This window comes from Lontra canadensis, unplaced genomic scaffold, assembly GCF_010015895.1.
Source record: "Lontra canadensis isolate GAN:19392208 unplaced genomic scaffold, GSC_riverotter_1.0 scaffold105, whole genome shotgun sequence".
Lineage (NCBI taxonomy): Eukaryota > Metazoa > Chordata > Mammalia > Carnivora > Mustelidae > Lontra > Lontra canadensis.
In genome coordinates this window covers 4,760,116-4,783,596 of record NW_022631099.1, presented here as the reverse complement: position 1 = coordinate 4,783,596, position 23,481 = coordinate 4,760,116, and the positions used below count along the sequence as shown (strand labels likewise).

Genomic DNA, 23,481 nt, shown 5'->3' with positions numbered 1-23,481 from the left:
CAGCTCTCAGAGCAGTGAATCCCCAGTGCTTCTGCATTGCTGGCTCTGTGGCTACTTGGTCCATCAGTGTGGATGCTTCCAGAAAATGGCAAGTATAGAGTAAGTGGAAGGGGCATTGAGCTTCAAGTCAGGGGTTGAGGTGGGAATGTGGTTCAGCGAGCTTGCAGCTGGGCAATGTGGCAGAAATGACACACATGCTCTGTGCCTAATTTTCTTCCCCTATAAGATGGGAGTAAAAAAAAAGGGGGGGTAATAATAGTACCTCTCTCAAGAGGTTGTTGGATTCAATGACGTCATGTACGCAAAGCACTTAGAAAAGCACCTGCTTTAGTAATTGTTCAATAAATGTTAGTGATCATCATAATAGGAATTAAAAGATAAATCTTATTTGCTATCTTGTTCCTGCTTATCAAGCTTCTGCCAGCCCAGCTTCCTTTCAATGCCTAGACCAGCACTTCTCAATCCTGACGTCATGGACATTTGGGGCTACATAATCCTCTGTTGCTGGGGGCTGGGTGTCTTGAGCATCGTGGGGTGTTCAACAGCATTGCTGGCCTCCATCCACAGATGCCAGCAGCACCCCTCCTTCCTCAGCTTTGAGAACTAAAAATGTCCCTAGACATCGCCAATCTTCCCCCGGGGGTCAAAATCACCACTAGTTGAAAACCACAGGCCTGGATCATGCGGAAATCTTCTTTCCCTGTGACTCTGTGTGTTTGTTTCTTTCTGCCTGGCACAGGGTTCCTCCTGCTCTTCCCTCAGCTGACTTTCTCATTCTCCTTTGGCTGCCTAAATGCCTCCTCCTCCAGGAAGCCCTCTCTGACCACCTCATCTTGTCTTCACTCGTGGCAGGTTTCTTCCATAGCTTTTATCACCATATGGCACTTAGTCCATTTGTTTGCCTGCCGAATTCTGTTTGTCACTCCTGCTAGAGGGGGGCAGCCTCTGGAATAGGATCCACGTCAACTCAATTGCTGATCTGTCCCTGGTGGCAGACACAGGACGGGCAGCTGCTGGGAAGCTTACCTTTTGGACGGTGAAGGTGCGTATGACGTACTCGGCCAGGGGCTCAGTCTCAATCAGGCTGACTTTAATGTCCCCGTAGACCTCCGTGTCATCCGGCCAGTATCGCACACACTTCACCTGCGGGGAAGGACAGAGACAAGGACGGATGAGTGTACGGCTGAGTGCCAGCAGCCGCCTCGTCCGGCCTTCCTGTTCCGATAAACCCGAGGGCGATTTGGGTGGAATTTCGGTCCAAGGGGCTGTCAGCTCGCCAGCGACTGGCAAACCGCACAGGGCCACGCCCTCTCCCAAAGGAACTGGAGCCGTTAGGAATAATGGTAGTACCTTCTTCGGCAGAGCTCCTTAAAATCTCCAAGTCCATTATCACACTAGGTGAGCAAATCAATCGAGGTGAGATAGGCAGGTGGTGTTACCCCATTTACAGGCGGAAACAAAGCTCGAGTTGGGAGCTCCGGCACCTGGTCCCAGGTCACCGGGCCGGTGTTCTACCTCTGGCTGAGCCCTCTTTCTGCTAGATCATCAGGTGGGGCAGGGGGGCAGCATCAGCGGAACAGAGATGAGAATCAAAGGTGGGAAGCGGAGGGGGTGGGGAGAGGGTCATTAACATCCAGAGGTGGTGACTGGGGGCTGGAAGGAGAAAGGCTCTCAGCTGGGAGACGGATGCAAGGAGCGGGACCCAAAGGGAAGCGTCGGCACAAAGGCTCCCTGCCCGGGCGGTGGGTGCAGATGCCAGCGACAAGCCAGTCCCATACTGGACTCTAGGTCACACTCCGCGGGAGGAAAAAGAGATCACTGTTTTCCCCTAAAAAGAACAAAAGCATTACCATTCCGGGGGACGCCGCGCGGCCTAGAGTGGCATTTCCCACAGTGTGTTCCGCTGGGAGCTAATAGGTGTTAGGTAAAGAAAAAAAAAAAACAAGAAACAAAAAAAACAAACAAACAAAAAAAGGTTTTGTGGTCAAATGAGTTTGGGAAATGCTGGATTAAACAAAGTTAAACAGGCCGCATTGCTACAAGACTCCTCAGCTCGTTGACTGTGCTAACGCTAAAGTGTTTTCGACTCTCCAAGAGGGGCAAAAAGTGCACAGCATTTCCCAAACGTATTTAACCATGGAACCCTCTTCTCACTAGGCATCCTGCAGACTAGCATCCCATGGAACCCACTTAGGGAAACGCTGGTATAGCGCAACAGGCTTGGCAGGCAAACGGATGCATTGCTTGGTTCTAACAGCTGACAGCTTCCAAAAAGTGCTGAAATCTCTCTCAGGCTCAACTGAACTATTTGTACGGGCAGCTAACACTCACTCACAGCTCGCCGCATCCCACACCGCTTGCTGAGTGTGCTACAAATTCCTTCCATGTATTATTTTAATTGCTTATCACTACGACCTTTACAGACATGATTATCATACATTACGGATGAGGAAGCAGAAGCATTGGGAGGCTAAGAAAATTGTCCAGGGTCGGGAAGGGATGGAGCCGGGATGCAAAGCCAGGCCACCCGGATAATTACCAGAAACATGACCCCGTGCAATGGTCAGAGTCAAAATGAAAAAATGCACAGGGAGCATCAGGCACAGTGGTTGACTCCCAGCAGGAGTTCTGTTAAGAGACTGCTCCCCTGTTCCCTCCCCAGATCCAAATTAGATTCGTGATCTGTCCATCGAGGGAATCTGTCTCCAAGATGGGACATTTTATAGAACAGGGTGGAATTTGCTTCTGAATTCTTAAATCCTAGCTGGGAGCTTTTTGTCTGTGGTAGCTGCTCTCCGGGTCTGGGTCCTTGGGGAGCAGTGGTGAGTGGAGGGGCCATGATACTAGCAGGAGAGTTAAGAGTCAGAGATCATGGCTGGGCTCTGGCTAGAGGACTAAGGGGTAGGTGCTCCAGCCCCTCTGGGGCTGTTTCCTCATCTGTAAAGCTGGGGATGGGACGAAGTGAGAGTGGGCTCAAGGATAAAGTCTCTCCTGGCCCCAGAACCCTTTGAGGCCATGAGATGTCCATAGCCCTTTCCTGATTATGAAGACAGCCCAGGTTCTCTCGCCTATGATCTTGGAGGCCAGGACTCTTTATTTTAACGGGTTATCTGGTCCTTCGCCAAAACAAAAACTTACCTGGCCACTCTCCGGTTAGTTCCTATGCTAAGTAGAGAAGCCCTCTTTCTTCTAGTGTTGTGCACCCTGCCTTTCAACCCAACAGCCCACCCACCCACATACCGCAGTTTACCAAGTGAGCGAAAGCAAGCCGGGCATAGCAGTCCCATCTCCAAGCCCTAGGATTAGCTAAGGACAACGTAGGAGAGAGTCGAGATAGAGCAGAGCAGGAGACCAAGGCCTGAACCCTGAGGGCTATCAAGGTTTTAGAGGTAAGGGAGCAAAAGGTCGGATGCTCTGAGAGACTGAGTTCAATGAAAAGAAAGAAGTGGTGGTTGAATTCGTCAACATGAAGGATGCTGGTGATACTGACCGTCTTACTATGGGTGGGATGGAGAGGGGAGAAGAGAACGGGGGTGGAGAAACAGAGCCTGTGTGTGTCTTCAAAGTCTGGCAGAAAAGCAGGGACAAGAGAATCCTTTTTGTTGGCCTGTTTTGTATTTTCAGGGGGAAGGTGCTCAGGATGTTTTGTATGTTCAGGGGAATAATCCAGCAATGAGAAAAAGCGTTGCTTTTTGAGTGATGGGGAAATGAGAAAATTCTTGCATAGAATCTGTGATTCAAGGCACTGGGATTGCTTTTGAAAGGGCAAGAGTCACCTCTTCCGTCGTAGGAGGCTGAGCCTTTAGAAACAGCAGACAGTCTACCATTTGGGTCAACAAAAATGGCCCTTTTTTATGGTTCACCCTGATAACAGAGGGGAAGAATGAGAAGATGGTCATAGATGCAAGTAGGATTGTGGCTTTGTGGTGTGAAGATGAGCGTTCATGTCTGATGGCTTTCATTTCCCCAAAGGGTATGAGATGACGTCATCAACCGAGCAAGGATGGAGAAAATGATGACTTGGAGGGAAAGGCCGTATTCCCCGAATGGGAAGCAGGGGTGAGGATTTCTCCCACGCGGGTTGTGAGTGAAGTGTTGAGTAGGGGCACGTGCCGTAAGGCACAGAACAGAGAGATGCTCAGGAGGGCAGGGCCAGCAACCTCTGTCCAGGTAACTGCGGGAGGGGCTTACCCTGCCCACTTCCACGAGGTTCGTGACCATGACGATGCTGGCCGAGTTCTCCTGCCAGATCATTCTCCAAAAGTCCTTGACAGTCTCCTGCATCGGACCTGAGGACAGAGAAGGTTTTGACAGGGTCAAAGACCACAAGTGCAAGAAGGCAGCCAGGAGACTGTCCCTCCTGGTTGGTCCGTCCAGGCTCTGCATAGGTGAGTGAGAGCGAGGCCAGATGATCCCTGCTGGGACACCCAAGTTGCTGAGACCAGGGCCGGAGTAGAAAAGCCAAGCGGCATTCCAAACTAGCATGGTCTGCAGCACCCATGGAGATACACCCACAGCCTTTCCTCTTCCCTCCTCTGTCCTCCTCAGGGGCTGTCCCCCAGCCCCACTTGCCCCCATCCATCACCTTATAGGGATTATATTATGGGTTAATAATATGGCTTAAGGGAGTTTTCATAAGAACCGGGCTCTAGGACCTCAATGAGAGTCAGGGAAGAAATTGGGGTTCCAGGGGTCAGGGAGGACAGAAAGCTGCCAGGAGCTGGAGGCTCACAGTGCAAACGGTACAGGCCTGAGTTTGAGCTTGACAAACACAGGGAGCATTCCCCTGGAGCCCCAACAGGAGGGAGGGAAAAGAAATGGACAAGGAGAGGGAGAGAGGATCTGAGAGTCCAAAGCAATTTCCTTGGAAATTTCTCTTTCAATGTCCTGGGCCTTCATCACTTTTACAATTACAAAAGAAATACATGTATTTGATATAAAAATCTCAGTAGCCTTTTCCTGTATATGTATATATGTGTGTGTGTGTGTATATATGTATGTGTGTATGTATTTACACATATGCATTTGCTGTAATAAGTAAATTATTATATGCATTATATACATTTTGCATGCTCTTAAAAATTCTTACCAAGCATGGTACATGTTCACTGCATAATTGTCTACAATATGGAAGTATTATACTTTATTTAAACAAGCTACCAACTGTTGGGCATTGAAGATTTTTCCCTTTTTTCCTATTGCAGATAACACTGTGATGAGTATCTCTGTATACGTGACTGCCCACCTCTCTAACGATCCACAGTATTTCTTCCCCAAAGGGTTTGGGAGGTAGGATCATTTTGAAGCCTTTGATAATGTACTGTCAAAGTTGTTTTCCAGAACGGCTGAGTACTTCTCTCTTCTAGACGCACGCTCGTCCAGGAGATCAGGCACTATCAGCTTTAGCTCTCGATGGTGGATCCCTGGGGCACATTAGCCTGAGGCTGAGGCTTCGGGTCTGCCCTGCCTGTGACCATTTCTCAGCTGTACCTCCTTCATCTCTTACTCATATCCCTACCTAGAGCTGAATTTGTCACCTCTTTCCTTCCCAAACAAATGGTTGCTCCCAGACACCCCTGGAGGCTCTCCAGCCCTATGCCCGTGTGACTTCTTTGCTGGCAGCAACCCATTCCTCTCTTCCAGTGAAGGGCAAGGACAGCTTCGAGGGAAAGGAGGGCACTTACCCTGCGTTGCAATGTAGTGCCGAGGTCGATGGTATCCCTGGATGACAGGAGAGAAGCAGAGTGAAGGGCCTCCAGTCAAAGCTCGCAAACACCACAATATTAATAGCTATCCTTTCCAAGACATGCTCTCCTCACAGGCAAAATGAGAAGAGCATCAGACACTTCCCAGAGAAGTGGCGAAGATGAAATCAGGTAACGCATGGAAAACTCTTATTAAATCACTCAATGAGTGAGCCATTGTAATAGTTACTTGGGAGGGGCCCATATAGGCTTGCCTTGGAAGCAAAACTGGGTGGCCGTTACCTAGGCCCATGCACCCAGAAAGGTAGAGAAGGAATTTGGGGGTTCCTGAGGGACACAAACCATCAAAAAGTCTCTCCTAGGTCCTAACTGTGTGCAGAACACCGTGTGAGTCTCTGTAGGGCACTTGACAGAAGAAAACCATTGCATCGTTGGCCCCTTGCCTTAGTAAGGATTCGGGGAAAAAAAATTGGGAAGAATGCCACAGTGCCTCTCTGTGCCACATGGTGGGGCTTGGAATTGGAAGTCCCACTCATCGGGGTGGGAGGGGGGCACGCAGGTGTGACCTAGAGGATGATAAAGCCCCTTTCTGGTTCAGAGACCAGTTTCTGATATGTCTGTGTATTTCGGTGCCCCAGGAGGCCCTGCCGTGCCCTGGGGTGGGGCTCCTCGGTGCTCCATCACCTTCATCACTGGGGAAGAGGTTGAAGAGATCCTTCTCTTTTGCCTGGGTATGGCGATCCACGGGGGATGCTCTTTCTAGTTCTAGAGAGGAATTATACCATACTGGGTAGAGTTCACGTTTTGGACAATGATTTGCATTTAGTACATAGTTAGTATTTATGGAATGAACACAAGAGTGAGTGAATGAATGGACAGACGGATGTGTTTTCAAACTACAGATGCCAGTTAGGGATCCTGCTGGTGGAGAGGTCACAGACAGCCCCGAAATCCACTTTGCTTTATGGTTAACCATCTCAAAAGGAAACAAGCCCGAATGGTTGACGAATCCCTCGTTTTGTCTCCAGTGTTGGTGATCAGTTTTTCTGTCCTGTCGGGGGCGGGGGGAGGGGGGAATGAGCTGCCTCAAGGCCCTCTCACTCAGGAAATGAGCCAGAATCGCCATCTGTGTGGTTAATGGTAAAACAGATGTGGCATCTTTCAAGTCCCAGATCCACTTTCTGATTCAAAGACGCGTTTTTGAGCCCCTGGTGTATTTTTCCAGGTCAGTCTTCCCCTCGCCCCATAAATACTGAGGAGCTTCCTTCCAACTGTTGGGCATACTCTAGAGATGCCTGAGTTCACTGTCAGCACCAACCCAGGGCCGGTGGCATGGCCAGAACTGGTGGATTAACCACAGTCCCCAGGAATCAACAACCCCACCTAAACTCCTTGTGTGATAACTTCTTAGCGAAGTCATCAGCTTCTTGAGGACAAACACTGCCTCCTCTAAGTTTTAAAAAAAATGTCTATAGGGCCTCACACAGTGTGAGACTCAGAGCAAATGTCCAATGAACAAGTGGCTGGGAACACAGCTAAATTAGGTACCGCTGGAGGGGGTCACGTGCACACACTCTGGACCTGATGGCCTCGGTTTGCATCCCAGCTCCCACCCTTGGGAGCTGTGTGGTTTGCAGCTAACACTTAACCTCCTTGTGCCTCCATTGATCTTTTACCCTCAAATGAGGTTCTTAGACTTACACTGTAGCGTTGCTACTGAGATTACATGGCAGTCACTATGCCACAGGCACTATAGTCCAAGATTTAGCATATATGATTTTATCTTGTTATTTATTTTATTGGTCGTCTGGCAAACATTCATAGGGTGCTTACCATGACTAAGCGTCTATGTTGACCGCTGGGTGATGGTGAGATTGGAAGCCCGTCCCTCCTCACTGCTCTGCCTCTAATGGAAAATTGAGCCCCTCTCTGAGACATGAGAGATGGGAAGGGAGGTGAGAGGGACCAGAGCTCTTCTGAGAAAGAGGGACAGGGGTTCTGAGGTTTACAGGAAGAATTAGACTCTGGGGGTTTTCTTGATTAGGTTTGGGAACAGAAGATAGTCCCCTAGAGTGTAGAAGGGTGTGGTTTCTCAAGCCCACCGTCTTCCGTCACCTGCATCATCAACTCCTACTTGCAGTCCTTGTCCTTCCTGACCCGAGCCACAGCTTGCTGGCCTCCCTGCCTCCAGTCTGGTCCCACTGCCCGTCTGCTTCCGACCGGAGTGAATTCACCAGTGCATATCGGATTCTGGTATTTCCCTACCAAACAGCCTGCAGTGCGCCCCCCCGCCACTGTCTGTGTGATCGTGCCCAAATGTCCTACCTCAGGACTCATCTGTGTCTCTAGCCTCACTGGCAGTTGTCACTGTCCATGCCCTCCCATGAGCCCCATGTCCCTGTTTCCCTGCACCGCACCTCAAATGAGCCTTCCTCCCCGAGCAGTCCTGCAGGCTTCCACGTGTGCCCAACCAACACATAGAGCACATGAGTGGCAATACGGCTTTTGTCCTCTTGTCCCCTTGGGCCGTGGAGCCTACACTCAGAGCTGGGAGCAGTCTTTAGCAAAGGCTGGTGGGTGGCATGTCTGCATCAGCGGGTCTCAGAGGTGATGCTGGGACACTCTTAATGGCGTTCCTGTCTCCTCCCTCCAGCAGCATGCCCGGTTCCTACCACTCTTGCCCTGGCTTACCGGCTGTCCTGCTCTTCTTGAGACACAGGAGTCGTGTTTCCATGCAGAGGCCTTTGCACAGGGCATTCCCTGGGCCGGCCAGCGTCTGGCCCCGGTGAGATGGGAGGTTTGCTCTCTCCCCTCCGCCTGGTGTCTGCTTGGCTGTCAGTCACTTCACAGAAAGCCCCCCTGCCGACCACCCTGTTGGCCCCTTTCACATTTCTCTGGTTTCCTTTTCTTCAGGGCACTTATCACTCAGGGGCAGAATGTTCCTTGGTTATGGACATGCTCGTTGTCTGTCTCCCCGGCGGAGTGAGCGCACCGGCAGGACAAGGCTATGTCCGGCTTGCACGTGCCCATGTCCCCAGCACCCACAAGTCTGCCTGGGCCGTCAGCCTTGATAAACACATATCAAATGCACACATGCACGTGTGCCGTGTGCCCATCTGCATGCTGCATGGGCATAAAAAGGCCCTCTCTGGTCTCCAAGACCCCATCGAGTCCCCAAAGAGAAAACATTCTAACCATGCGATTCCTCAGCAACAGAGATAAAAGGAAATGTACTGCTCGGCTGCGGCTTTACTGGGGATTTGCCAAGAACTGGTGTAGAAAACTTCCTAACCTTAAAAGAACTTTGAGTTCGTTGAAGTCCCACCTACACAGCACACAGATCGACTGCAAACCAGCACCGGGCCTGCCTCCATCCGTCTGTGAGCAATGGGAAAGAGGCTTGCATCCAAAACGCATTTATCTCACTCTGAACTCCTGCATCTGTTACTTACTGGGGACCCAGATACGATATTTATTTCCAGACTGGTAATTTATAACAGATTCAAGGGGCCAATCCATTCTCGAGCGTGCAAACAAACCCGCCGGCGGGATGGTTCAGACAGAAGCAGAATCATGGACTCTGAAGGCACAGACAGGGCTGGCCCCATCGAGCTCGTTATCCAAATGGAGTTGTTGTAATGGATCGTCAAGATCCAACTGGGGATAAACGACTCCAGCGCGGGCAGTTAGCTCTTCTGAGAGCAAATGTCCAGGAGGATTTCAGCGGGGGAGAGCAGGCAAAAAGAGTGAGGACCTAGGGAGCTATCTAGGGTGTGTTTTGCCAGGAATCCCCAAAAGGACTCTAGGCATTTTAAGTTTGCTGGAGAACATGGTAGGTTCATAATTCATGGGACTCCCCACCCCCCACCCCACCCCATATTGGTAACAGTGTGCGAGGAGGTGCTTGTACTTGGTACATGCTTCCCCCGCCATGTTCCCACCTTTCCCTTCCAGACTCTGCTCTGTGCTGTGGGCTGGATGCTGACCTGTATGGACTACGTCATGGGGTTTCATGACTGCTGGTTTCCAGTTGGGTTCAGCCAATGGGGAGGGGGCAGAAGCAGGAGCTCAGAGGCCATGGGAGGCTGGGGGGGTATGTTCTTCTAGATCTGTCCCCGTCAGGCCGCTGAGGTTGGCACTGACTCTCCATCAGAGGTCACCCCTTCTAGCTCGGGGATACTGCACCCCACCCTATTGGTTTCCTTTAACCCTGTTCCTACCTTGTTAACCCCCCACCTCCCATTACTCCCTTTGAGTGAGCCTGTTTCCTAAGGGGAGACTGACAGATATATCTGTTACCGTATTCTGCCGGGGTAGCATTATTATCCCGCTTTACAGGTATCAGAACAAGTAAATAAGATCATAAGGCTAGTAAGCAGAAAGTTCTGGACTCAACCGGCCCAGCAACGGCTGAATTCATGACTCTGGTCTCGTGAACATTTAACTCTGACCACTGAGATCCAGCAGAGGCCAGTGTCACCTATGAAGACAGCATCTAGCAGAGGCTGGCCTGTCTGCACAATCTATCTTTCCCAGAGGGAGAAGGTGGTGGGGTGTGCTTAGTGCACAGAGAACTGGATTCTAGCCATGCAACCTTGAGCAACCTCAACCCCTGGTTTCTTATCCTTAAAGGCTTGCAGAATGCACTGTAATGATGCTAGAACCTGGCAGGAATGGGAGGCGTTTTCAGTGTTGACATCACAGAGACTCACCTGCATTTAAAGCAATTTCATTTGTCGCCTATAACATACCCGGTGCGTCTTGGCTCTGACTGTAGTCAGATGTTCGCGCAACTTTGTTTATCTAGGGAAGAGTCTTTCTAGGAAAGTCACTTTTGTGGGAGGGTTACCAGTCAGATGACAAATGCTATATATGGCACCCCAGGCTGGCAGACCCCATGTGGGCCTTTGGGGTTGTCACAAGTACTCAGCTGTAGACAAGTTCAAGGGGGAAACCGGAAGGAAGTTCTGTTCACTCTGGTTAATTGCATGCTGGGTCCCCACTGTGAGCGGGATGCAAGGTGTTGTCTGGGAGTGGATGGGGAGAGCAGGAGGAAAGGCCCCGCACTGGGAACTGGTCTGGTCTGGTTCCTAATTTGGTTCTGCTGCTGACCAGACCCATGGCCTTACTAAAGCTCTGTAATCTCTTTAAACTTTTTTTGTTTTTGTTTTTGGAGAGGGAGAGAGAGACAGAGGGGTGGGGGAAAGCGACAGAGGGAGAGGGAGAAAGAGAATCCCAAGCAGGCTCCACACGCAGCACAGAGGCTGACACGGGGCTCCACCTCATGACCCTGAGATCATGACCCGAGCTGAAATCAAGAGTCAGATGCTTAACTGACTGAATCATCCAGCCTCCCCAAACTGTGCAACATCTTCAACCTCAGCTTCCCTTTCTGAAAAAATGGGGATGATTACCTAACTTGGGGGGCTACTGAGTGGTCTCCATAAACCGTCTCCTTTGAAACCACCCATCACAGGGCCCAAACATGACTCATTTAGAGCCACTGGCTGTTGTCATCACTCTGCTATTATTTAAGCCAGCAGAATACGTTGGGGAAGTGACCCTTGATCAGACGCCTGTGCCCTTCTCCTGCACATCCTAGCAGTGAGATCCTCGATAAGTTACATAACTAATCAAAAGCCTCAGCTAACTCACCTGGGAATGGGTAGTAATGGCGCTTGCTTCATGAGGTTGTGGTCCTAGTTAAATTAATGTTGATACACAAGAGGTGATCTTAGGTTACTGTCAATCCTTCTTGCCCACTGGACTCTTACTCATTGTCTAAAGCAGCACTGTGTCACCTCCTCCAGGAAGGCTCCCTTGACTACCCACCCCCACCCCAACCAAAGCTTTGGTTTTCCTTAATGTTTGCACAGGCCCTGCTCTATGAGGGTCTCTTTTCTTACCCAACTCCCTTACCAGACTGAGTCCCTTTTCAGGTTTGGATTTCCAGCACACAGTGGAGGACCTGCTCAGTGTTTGAGAAATGAATCCTAGATGCATGAAGGAGAGGCTGCAGCTATGAGGGGCAGATACTCAGAGTGCTTTGTCCAGGCTCGAGACGGGCTGATCTGAACTGGCCATCTTCCTGTGAACTTTCCTGGGAGGGCCACGGGGACAGAGTCCGTGCTGACCTTGACTTCCACTGAAACTCCAGCCCCAGGTCCTGACCAGAGTTAGGCTTTCTGTAAAGCCAGGGTCTCGGTGGGGACTTGAAACCACTCTGGGTGTTTCAGACTCAGGGAATTCCTCATGGGGCGCTGGTGACATTGGTGATAGAGGAGCTGAGATGCTAACCAGGCAACAGAGGGGCAACACAGAGACTGGCACCAGCAGGAGACTTGTGACCGCCCCTGGAACTAGTGGATGATGGGAGACAGAGAAGCTGCCAGACCCCAGAGCTGGGTTTGTCTGGCAGAGGTGGGAATTCTGGTGGAAGCTGGTGCCCCAGCTGGGGTGCGGCCACTGCCGGAGCTGCCACCCCAATTAAGTGAGGGAGAAGCCGGACAGCAGCTTTCCCTTCACCCTCCAATCTCCAATCAGTGCCTTCTCTGTAGGGGTCAGCTTGCTCTCATGCACACGCACACACTCACACACTCACACAGGCACACCATTTCACACATACTTAGATAAGCAATGCAAAGCAGAACGGGGAAGGACAAGAAATAGATCTGAAAGCAAACAGACAAATGACTAACACCAGGCTCAATAAATATTTGTTGAATCAATAAATCAGCTGGATTGGCCTAGATTAGGGGGAATTAAAACACATACCTCTCCACTTCATAGCCTGTCTCTAGAAACACTTGGGCATCAGAGAGACCAAGAGGAACTCCAGCATTTGTCAAGGCCTTCGGGCTCCTAGCTGAGGTCCTGAGAAGCCTGGCTTGCGCCGGTTACGAGAGGACCTCCATCTATCCCTGGCAGCCATGCTCCCCTTTTGCAAACTCTCACTTCCATGGTGAAACAATCCCCTTCCCTAACTGGGTGTCTGGATCCCGGACACTCTTCCCTCAGATCTATCCTATCTTTGGCAATAGAAAAATCATCCCAAAGTTCAGCTCTGCACTGGTCACCTCCACGATCAAAACTTCAAACAGCTTTCTCTTGCCTACAGAATCAAGCCTGGCTTTCTAAGTTTGACGGCAAACCACCGATGACTTAGCTCCAACCTTATTTTCTACTACCCCCACGACATAGTCTCTGCTCTGCTCACCTTGAGCCACTACAGACGCTCTGGCTCCAACTGCTACATTTTTGCTTGTGCTGTTCTAACTAGAGGCCCCATCTTTGCCCTCTTTATACTTTAAATTCATCCTGTGCTTGAAGCTTTGGTTCATATCACATTTTGCATTCCTGATGGAAAAAGCGATTTTCCCCCCACCTCTGAATCCCTGCAGCATTTTATCTGAACACATGACACTTACCACTTTCCAGTTGGCCCTGGAATTATTGATGTGCATAGCTTATCTTCCTGCTCAGGTTTTAAAGGGTAGAGACCATGGTGCTCTAAGTTTTATGGTTCCCATAGCATCTGGCACACAGCAGGCACTTTTAAATTTGTGTTGCAAAAATGGCTATGCCTTCGAATGAATGAATGGATGGACAGACACACGTACAAATAAATTAATGGGTGAAGGAACAAGATAGGCAGCTGTCCTGAGGTCCCACGGAGCGGGCTACTCCAGCCAGCTCCAAAGAGGATACAGCTTCAGACGGATAATCAATGTGGGTTATGCTAATTACATAAATCAGGGAGGGGCCGGACCCCTCTGGACACGTTCTAGGAGGGCCACCTTGTTGGGGGAGAGGCTGGAGGACAGCCATGGGTCTCGAGCCTGCTACAACCAACCCCAGAGCCCCACCGCCCAGCCCCGTGGAGACTCTCACATCAATGTAGTTGGCGTTGATGTAGTCGGAATGCGGATCTCCATCCAGCACCAGCAGCCTCACTCGGGAATGGTCATCTGCAGAGAGAGAGAACAAAACAAGGAGGTGGGCGGTGAGGAGCTGCGGCGAGGGGCCAGCACTGCCCACCTGCAAGGCTCCCATGCGTCAGTAGTATGGGCATCGGGCTGCTTCCCATACCTTCTCTCGTTTGATCCCTGGTCCCACCCTGTTATCATTCCCATTTACAGATAAGGCAGTTGAGGTTCAGGGAGGTCTCTGTGCCTTAGAAAGCACTGTATGTGCTCCTTCTCTTTTTTCCACCTGCCCTTCTAGTACTCATCATGACCCACCTGGGTGAGTCGCCTGCTTCTTTAAGTCTTCATGATTTTGTTATTAAAAGGGCAGTAGAAATACCTTCTTCACACGACAGCGTGAGAGAGATCAGAACACTTAGGAGGCGAGAAGCGTCGGATCCGAACTAACATGTTTTCATTATTGCTGAAAAACGGCAAATTTGACTATTTTCTTCATGTGCGCAAATGCTTTCCCTTTGTCTCTTGGAGAACTGTTGCAAATAGATTGTTGGCCACATATTGTTATCAATACAATCATTCAAGGGAAGCAGGCTCCGTCATTATAAAAGAGGTCATCAATAACTAAAAACATGTTACAGAGAATGCCATTTCAGACACAATCCAGGCATAAACAAGATTTGCAGGGTTTAGTCAATGGCACGTTTACTCCAAATAACATCAAATAAGCACCATGAAGAAAAAAAACCCTCGTGCAGAAGAATCAGGCTAATTCTTTACAACTAATTAAGGCACGTGGTAACACGCTAAGGATGCACATGAAAGAACAACCTGGCTGGGTCTGGAGGGAAGAGGGGCTCAGCTGGCTGTCTGGGTCCCTGTCACCCATTGCTACATGTCCCTGCTTCTGCTGTCCAGTCTAGGACAGGGCTAGGGTTCCCAGCAAGTAGGCTGGAGCGCTCAGAGCATCTGCGAGTATCCCTGGGATCAGGAGGCTGGGCCAGCGTATCCTGCTAAGACATATGTAGCCCTGTGCAGTTTAAGGGGCACATCTATTACTACGAACAGGAAGCCCCCGAGAACAGGGTCATTAGCGCTTTGTTCCCTGTTTCATCCTCTGGGCCTCCACTTGGCAATAGGCGCTCTACAAATCCTTAGTGAGCATACGAATGGATCACCTTGTTGGACTCCGCAGTGAGCCTGGGAGACAAGCAGCATAGCCCTGTTACAAATGAGGACACTGAGGCTCCCAAGGACTGACTGGCCGCATGGCCCATGTGTGGTGGAACTAATTCTAAGCTCAGAAACTCCTGCTTCCAAAGAGGGGTCTAAGCAGGATGTTGGAGACGGCTTTAAGTGTACATGGCGGGGGGGGGATTAATGCCAAAGAATTGGTTAGCCCATGATGGAAGAGCTGAGAAACCAGAGAGAGGCTGTCTAACTCAGAGATCAGAGCTAGCAAGGAGATGTTACCCCCCTGGGAATGGTGGGGCAGATGGTAGAGGCGACGTTACCAGAGGTGGGGCTGGGCCCACTCTCTGGTGGGAGCTGGAGATGTACCCTGGCTTCTTCCTTTCGCTGACTTCCAATCTCCCACCAGGGCATGTCCTTGGCCAAAGTCAGCCAAATGCCAGCTGGCAAGAGACTACAAAATGCAAGCCACAGGGGTCAGCTGAAGAGAGCAAATGGTTAGTCCCAGTTGAAGGCAAGGAATGGGACTGAGGATGGGGCAGGACTGGGCAGGACGTTAGTTCATATCCACTAATTAAATAATTCAAAAATTAGTCCTTGACCATGTGCCAGGCACTATGATAGACACAGAGATACGCTGGATTGCCATTTTTCTTACTCCTCATGGGTGAGAGTTGCTGGTGGGAGGACTAACTCATCTCTTTGGGGGTGGTGGGGGAGTGGGGTATGAAGCTGGGAGTCCAAAGTTCACCTTTATGGAGTTCATGGCCAGTATCAGATTTTATAAACCTGAACTCACTCAATCATTTATTCCTCAACATAGCTCTGTGGATTACTACAGTATATAATGATACCATGATGTTGTAGTATGTTCCTTCTTCCCATTTCACAGATGAAGGAATGGGGGCTTGGGGAGGTTAAGCACGTTCCCAACGTTATGCAGCCTGCACGTGGCAGAGCTGGGATTCTATCTCAGGTCTATCCGAACCTGAATGCCGGCTCCATCCACACATGGTGCTCTCCCTGGACTTCCAGCATCTGGCAGGCACTGCTCCTGGAGTCTATGCGAAAGGTTGGTCCCAGATCCTGCAGTACTCTAGCTCCCCCAGGAGTAGGACTTCCTGGGGGACCCCTCCCACCCCACTCTAGGAGCAAGGAGTCAGACAAGGCCCAGCACCTGACTCTAAGCTGACACTGTTGAGCCCCATTACCAGTGGTTACAAAAACGATAATCCTTCAAAAAGTAAAAATACACATTGTGTTTTCACTCATTGGTCTCACTAATGACTTATTGATTCAAAAATCTCCTTTATTTATTGAGTTGTGACTGCCCCTGGAAACGGCACTGGAAACAGTGACTCTGGCTTAAAATGTCGTGAGGGAATTTACTTTAACATAAAATGAAAGTTAAAATCTGAAAGCAAAAAGGATTTAAAAAACCAACAAGAAACAAACTTATTTAAGTTAAATATTCTTAAAGACGAAAGGGGCCTCTACCCACCAGATGATGGTGTCTGTCGGTATCTTGTCTTCATCCATTCATAAAGAACCTACAATGTGCAGGCTGGTTGAATGGCCTAAGGAAGTACTATCAAAATGATACTCATGCTTAAGGAATCTCGTGTGGGAGACAGACTATACAGAGAAGTAGAACTTCAAGGTCTAGGAAGTGGAGAAAGGAGGGCTTTGTGAAGAGTATGTGAATGAGGAATTAAAAGTGTGCTAAGACTTAACCAGTAGACAGAGAGGAAGGGTCCTTCCCTCAGAGGGAACGAAGAAAGTGAAGACAGTGCTCTTGAAAAAGCAAGCACACTGGGGAGGCTGAAAACCATTTCCTGCCTTGTGGACACAGCAGTGTGAGGGGATTAGAGCAACAGAAGGAGAGAGAAAAAAGGTAGGCAGGGGCTGGGTTACAAGAGGCACTCAACCCTATATTAAGGCACTTAGATGCAAATACCCATGCTGGGCTCTGCAAGGCATCCATATACAAGATACCTCTACTTTTCCAAGGTTGTGAAAGGCTATTTTATTATGCAATGACCAAGGTTCACTCCCAGAGGGCTAACCGGTGGCCAGTGGGATACACCCATCATGTGAGGTATGAAGCTGAGGGTCAGGATATGAGTTCAAATCTTAGCCTTATCCCTTAGTAAGTCAACTGATCGCCCTTAGTTTGGGTTGCTTATCAAAGAGGAGCCAATACTATATAGCTTACAGAGGGTGGGGGGGATTAAATGAGAAAATACAGGCACGAAACTTGCCCGGGTATTAACAGAATGAAAAGACAAGCCACAGACTGGGAAAAAATCTTTCAGAATATCAGCTAAAGGACTTGTATCCACAATATACAAAGAACACTTAAATTCAACAAGAAAACAACCCCATTTAAAAAAACGGGTGTAAGATCTGAACAGACACCTTGGCAAAAAAGATACACAGATGGTAAATAAGTATGTAAAAAATGTTCAACATCATATGTCATTAGGGAATTCAAATTAAAACAACAACGAGATATCTCTGTAACACCTACTAGAATGGCCCAAGTCCAGAACACTGACCACACCAAATGCTGGCAAGGATATGGAGCAACAGGAACTCTCGGTTCATCGCTGGTAGGAATGCGAAATGATACAGCCACTCTGGGAGACAGTTTGGCAGTTTCTTTTAAAACTAAACATACTCTTATCATATGATTCCAGCAATTGCTGTCTTTGGTATTTACCCAAATGAGCTGGAAACTTATGTCCACACAAAAACTTGCACACAAATGTTTATAGCAGTTTCACTCACAACTGCCAAAACTTAGGAAAAAAAAACAAAACAAAACAAGATGTCCTTCAGTACATGAATGGATAGACAAATGTATACCCAGACAGTGGAATAGCATTCAGTGATATTTAGAGATGAATGATCAAGCCATGAAAAGACAGGGAGGAAACATACAAGCGAGTCTGCAAAGGCTTCATACTGGGTGATTCCCGCTCTGTGACACTCTAGTATGGAAATGGTAAATAATCAGTGGCTGCTAGGGGCTTAGCGACAGGATAAACAGGAGGGACACGGGGCGTTTTAGGGTCCTGAAATGATCCTGTGTGATACTGTAATGGAGGATACATGTCACTGCACATTTTTTTAAAATCCCACCAAACTGCACAACAGAAAGAGTAGACTCTAAACCATGGACTTTAGCTAATAATAATGGATCGAGATTGGTTCATTAATTGTAACAAATGTGTCACATGGATTCAAGGTATTAATAACAGGGGGATCTGAATGTGGGAGGGAGGCAGGCAGCCCATGGGGACTCTCTCTGTACGTTCTGCTCATTTCTTCTGAAACCTAAGACTGCTCTTGAAAAAAAAAAAAGGTACTAGGACAGTATCTGGTATGCAGCAGGTGCTTACTAAATGGTGGTTCTGGGCTGGACATGAGGCTCAGGGCTGAGATGCTTAGGAATGGGTGTTCCCCACTTGTCCCTCCATACCAGCTGTAAATCTACCTTCTGCAGAGGCAAGGAGGTATGTATGGTGAGTATTCTTGAAAGCACAGAATTCAGCCCTGTGAGGAGTAGCGGTGTCCTCATGGTTTATTTATTCCTTCTGGGAGATGCTAATATTATTCTGTGTCCCCTTCTTCTTCTAACTTTATATAATTAGAAGGATAAAAAATCGTGTTTATCCACAGGCACATGGAGAAAGATGGGGCAGCGGGCAACGTGAAGGAGTTTATACGAGGTAATTTACAAGCAGCCCAGAACGTTCATTATGCTCTATCTACATTTCGCAAGCCTGAAAAACAGCTAATTTGGTACTCCGCGTTTGATATTCCAGACGAGATGCTGAGAAGAGTCACACAGAGGAGATGCAAACTCTTCCATGGTGAGGTGAGAGGAGGCTGGCCCCACCTGGCTTTCAGCTGAGGTGGGAGATGGGCAAGAACAGGCCTGTGGGGAAGAGGAAACCGGTGGCAGGGGAGGGGAGACATAGCTGCAAAGATATGAAGATCCAAAGAGCTCTGCCGAACACAACTCCAGGGGAACAGAAACACCGTCCCTCTGGACTCAATCTGTTCCTTGTCATTTTAGGACAAAGACCAGTGGTATGTTGCTAAATGTTTAGCAAACAGCTCTCTGGAGGGAAAAAAGGCCCTGATCGGTACAGTCTGCTGATTTCTGTGGTATAAATACTCCCACCATGACTAATTTCAAGCTACCAACATGGCATCAGCTAGCTTACAAAATTCCTGAAAATTTAACAATCTGTTCTTGCAAGCTGGTATGAATCAGTTCAGGACACTACTAACAGGGAACAAAGCCCACAACGCTTTGCATGATCTGATGGTCTGGGATCCAATTCCCAGTCTAGCCTCATGCTCCCCTCCCCAAATACTATGCTGATTAACTATGCTCTTCTTTCAGTTGCTCAAATGCACAATGTCTGCTCTGACCACAGGGCCTTTGCACATGTACAGGAACACCCCAACCCACCTCCACAAAGTCTGGCAACATCTCATTCTTCAGGTCTTTGCTCAATGTTCCTTACTCAGGAAGTCTCCTATGATCTCTCCACCCCAGACTCTGAGAGCTCCCTGGACTTTTCCTCAGAACTCTTAGAATAGCTGTATTTCTGTGACTACGTGATTAACCTGTGGCTCCCCTTTACATCCTATTTAAGGAAGGGCATCCTATTTACTGGACTCCTCTACAGTGTTTGGCAGATAGCAGGTACTCAATAATTATTTAATAGATGAATTCATATTTGTGTCTGAGAGACTGAGAACCAGAAAGAGCTAAGGCCCCTTGCTTAATAGCCATACAGTTGATTTTAGGTAACATGGCCTGGGACCCAAGGCTCTTTCCTCTACACAGAACTGGCAAGGTGTGCCTAGATCCTGTGCTCAAATACCCTCTTTCCCCATAGCTGATCTGTTACCCCCCTGATCTGTTACCTCCATTCTGTCCTGTCCCCAGATTGACAGCCAGTTCTGCCTCTGCAGGAGAGACTAAGGAATCGGGCAGACTCAGGAGGCAGGTGGGAGGTCTGTCATACACTAACCACATCACCTGGGGCAAGCTCCTTATCTTCCCTGAGTCTCAATTTATCCAACTATAGCATCAAAATCCTATCTACCTTTGCGCATGTACTGCAAGGATTAAAAAAGGTGAATAGGAAGGCACCTGGTGCGTTGAAAGAAATCAAACTCAAGTATGTAAATTCAGTTTAATTATTATTCTAGATCAGTGGTTCTCAAAATGTAGTCCCTGGACCAATAGCATCAACAATGCCTGGGGGCTTGTCAGAAATGCAAATTCTTGAGTCCCAGCCCAGACCTGGTGAATCAGAAACTCTGGTGTAGGGCCCAGAAATATGTATTTTAACAAGCCCTCTAGGAGATGCTGATGCACACTCCAGTTTAAGCGTGTAGGTCAATGTTCAATTATGCAGCGAGGTGCCCTTGTTCTTCTCTTCAGTTTGTCTTAGGAAAGACCAAAAGATCCTTCTGGAATTGGGCCCTGGGACTAGACACCCACCTTGTGTTATGTGGTGAGCCAGAGGAATTTACCTGTGTGGCATGAGTACGATGTTCCAGGTACTATTTTAGAAGGTTAACGGATGTTTTGATATTTGATTGTCATGGCGGTGGTGGTGGTGATGATGGTGGTGGTGGTGGTGGTGGTAGTGGTGTGTGTGTGTGTGTGTGTGTGTGTGTGTGTTCACTCCATTTTATGGATGAGAAACTCAAATCTCCAAGAAGTTTAACAACTCAGGAAAAGGTGTAAGATCGAGAACTTTCTCATGGACTGGTGGGATCCCTACTCCTCCTGAAAGCCCAAGACCTGCTGCCCCCACCCGCTTCTGTGCCAGTTCTGACTCCAACACAGCCCATCCCACTGTGTTCCCAACCCCATCCCCGGGGAGAGAGTTATTTCCTCTTGTGTGCCAGTCTAACTCTCCAAACAAACCACAACCTCTCCTCCCTTCTTCCCCCATCAAAGGTAGCCCAACAATGGGTCTTCTCGAGTGGAAACCACTTAAGAAAAGAATCACTAGAGAGAGGTGGGGCTGGGGAGAGACTCTCACTTGGATATATGATGTGCTTTCTTCCTGTCTGCTGGGCACTCAGGAGGGTAAAGGAAAGGTGCAATTTTTCAGAGAAAAGAGATTTGGCTCATTACAATGAACTGTGGAGCTGAAATATCATTTCCTAGAAGGATTGGAAATGTTAATGCCATCATCTTGCACGAGTGGATAGGGAGGAGACAGACAATTCCACTGAGACTGCCTGGTACCTCATTGAAGGTAAAGGTCAGCACCTTCAATCTTGATTGAATTACCAGTATCCAGAGAGAGGGTGGCTGGGGTAGAAGAGGGAAACAGCCCGGCAGTCTCTGCACCTCCTAGCTCTGCCCATTCTGTGCCGGCTGAGGTTGGGTGGCTCCTTTGGATGGGGGCAGAGAAGTTAGGCAGAGAGGAGAAGAGCACTGGGAGAAGTGAGAGGCACAAGGACCACCTGATGCATTGACTGCTTCATCCTAAGCAGGCTGTCCTGCCCATACTCCATTAAAGGAACTTTCTGGAGGGAAGGAAGGTTTCTCATTTAGGTTCCTTTGGAAGCAGAATCTGAGACCAGGATTTGAGTATAAGTAGTCAGCATGGGAGATGATCCCCAGAAGTGGGAAGGGGAAGGGGAAGGGGAAGGAGATGGACAGAGGAAGGAATCTGATAAGGGGTGTGTTGTCAAGCAAGCTCCCACAGCAGATCACTGTGATTTCATCCTCCTGAGAGCTCCAGTGGGTTTTTCTGGCTCAGGGGAGAGGAGGCAGGGTGCTCACACACCCACTCTCTCAGTCAACGGCTGAAGGCTGCTCCTGGGGACGGTTCATCTCTTGGTACTACTTGCTTGTCCTGTAGGCAGGCAGAGAGGACTCCAGTGGCCAGAGCAAGTCTTCCAATGAACCAGGACACTGACGATTTCTGTACCAGGGCCCATCTGCAGGGTCCCTGCCTCGCCCTCAGAGACCCCCAAAGGAGAAGGCGGACTGAGAGCCAGAAGCACTGAACAACGTACCCACGTTGCCGTTCCAGGTCTGTCTTCCCAGAATCAGCAGAGAAACCGCTGTGAGAAAAGCCTCTAGGTTTGTTTTAAACCTGAGTTCCTCCCTCGAAGTGAGAAGGGCCTCTCTGAAAAGTTCATCCCAGTCAGCCATTTGTTCTGAGGTAGGAGCCCTAAGCACGGTCTCCCCCGAGAGCATGATGTGTCTTGATGCAGAAGGATTCCTGGCCAGGGTCACGTGGCACCCTGGCAGCACAAGCCAGGAGCGGGAGCGCTGGGCGTGGCCATCCTACAGACCCACTGTGTGACCTGGGCTGGGGACTCCACATCTCTGGCCCATCACTCCTTGCCTGTGAGCTCAAAGAGACTGGACTAAGTCTCAGCTGGGTTTAAAAGTCGCTCCGCTGGATTTGGATTCAGCAGTCATTCATCTTAATGTGCCCTCGAGGGTCAGAGAGAGGAAGTGACCTTGCCAAAGGTCATGCGCCCCGTCCAGGGTGGAACTGAGACTAGAACCTGGCTCTGCCTGAGCCCACGTCCGGTATTCCAGTATACCTTGGCCCAGTGGACGAGGTCTGCAGGTTTCCCCGTCCTCTGGCTTTGGGTTGGGTTTGGCCAATGGAAACCACCTGCCAGAGCTGGAGCAAGAGAGAACGTGATGACGTGCTTACTCCCTCAGCTCTGTTTGCTGGGGTCACCATGGGTTCACTGCAATGCTTCTGAAGGCCACGCTTCCGGTGAGGTCCTCTCTCTCTCTGCGGGTCCTGGTAGCTTCTCCTCCAAGTATTTAGCCTCGAGGGCTGCACTATTCCTTGTCATCTCCCTCCACCTACATAGCTCACCCCTTTATACAAAAACCACTAGATTCAATTCTCTTCATACCCGCCCCCTTGAGGGTCCCATCTGTTTCCTGCGGGGACCCCGACAGAGCTGATGAAATCTGCAGCCTCTGCCGTCACTTCCTCTCCTCTCTGCAACTTCTTCGCACCAACCCAGGAAACCCCCTCCAGAAGCACAGACACACGGGAACGCTGGGGGCGGGGGGAGGGGTGTCTTGAAATTTCCCCTTGTCCAGAGTCTCTGTCCCAGAGCCACTAGAAAGCAAAGAACTCTTTGTTCTGGATCTCCCGTTCACTTCCTTCCCTTTCATTGCCTTGTCATCCCACCACTGGAAACCCCATTGTCTCTGCTACCACGGAAGAAAGGGCTGACTTAACCAAGGTTTCTCTTTCATTGTTTCATTTGCAGGCAGGGCTCTCCCTCCTCCTCTTCCCCTTTAATCTTCTCTGTCCTCCTGGCCTGGGCCTTTGTCCTCCACTCCAGCCTCCCAGAGCTCTGGGTTCCTTAAGATGCTAATCACACCCGGTTTTCTTCTTGTGCCAAGAATATTTCTATTTATCAAGCGGAGGCACACTTTGCCTTTGGGAGGGACACATACAAGGACAGGAACACTTTCCATTCCTCGGGGCTGTCTCTCTTTCCCCTTTCTTGTTTCAATTCCAGGACTCTTTCTTTGCTCGGTTCCTCTGTACATCTTCCAGGGTTTTTGAATGCACAGGTTGCCCGATCCTGTCTCCTTTTGTAGGGAGTGCAGACCGACTTGGGCTGCA

General features: G+C 49.3%; 1 protein-coding gene across 14 annotated transcripts in view; it reads right to left on the bottom strand.

Annotated features, from left to right (window-relative positions):
• PTPRT (protein tyrosine phosphatase receptor type T) overlaps positions 1-23,481 on the bottom strand; it is a 1,045,273-nt gene that overhangs the window by 52,742 nt on the left and 969,050 nt on the right. For 8 of the 14 annotated variants that reach the window (XM_032838508.1, XM_032838509.1, XM_032838510.1 and 5 more), the window contains 5 exons: positions 13,596-13,672; positions 5,685-5,721; positions 4,192-4,289; positions 1,851-1,910; positions 1,027-1,143 (listed from right to left, as the gene is read on the bottom strand). In XM_032838508.1, coding sequence (XP_032694399.1) covers positions 1,027-1,143; positions 1,851-1,910; positions 4,192-4,289; positions 5,685-5,721; positions 13,596-13,672 — 389 coding nt within the window. The remainder of the gene's footprint in view (positions 1-1,026; positions 1,144-1,850; positions 1,911-4,191; positions 4,290-5,684; positions 5,722-13,595; positions 13,673-23,481) is intronic. The other 6 variants (XM_032838515.1, XM_032838518.1, XM_032838520.1 and 3 more) reach the window with 1 other exon arrangement.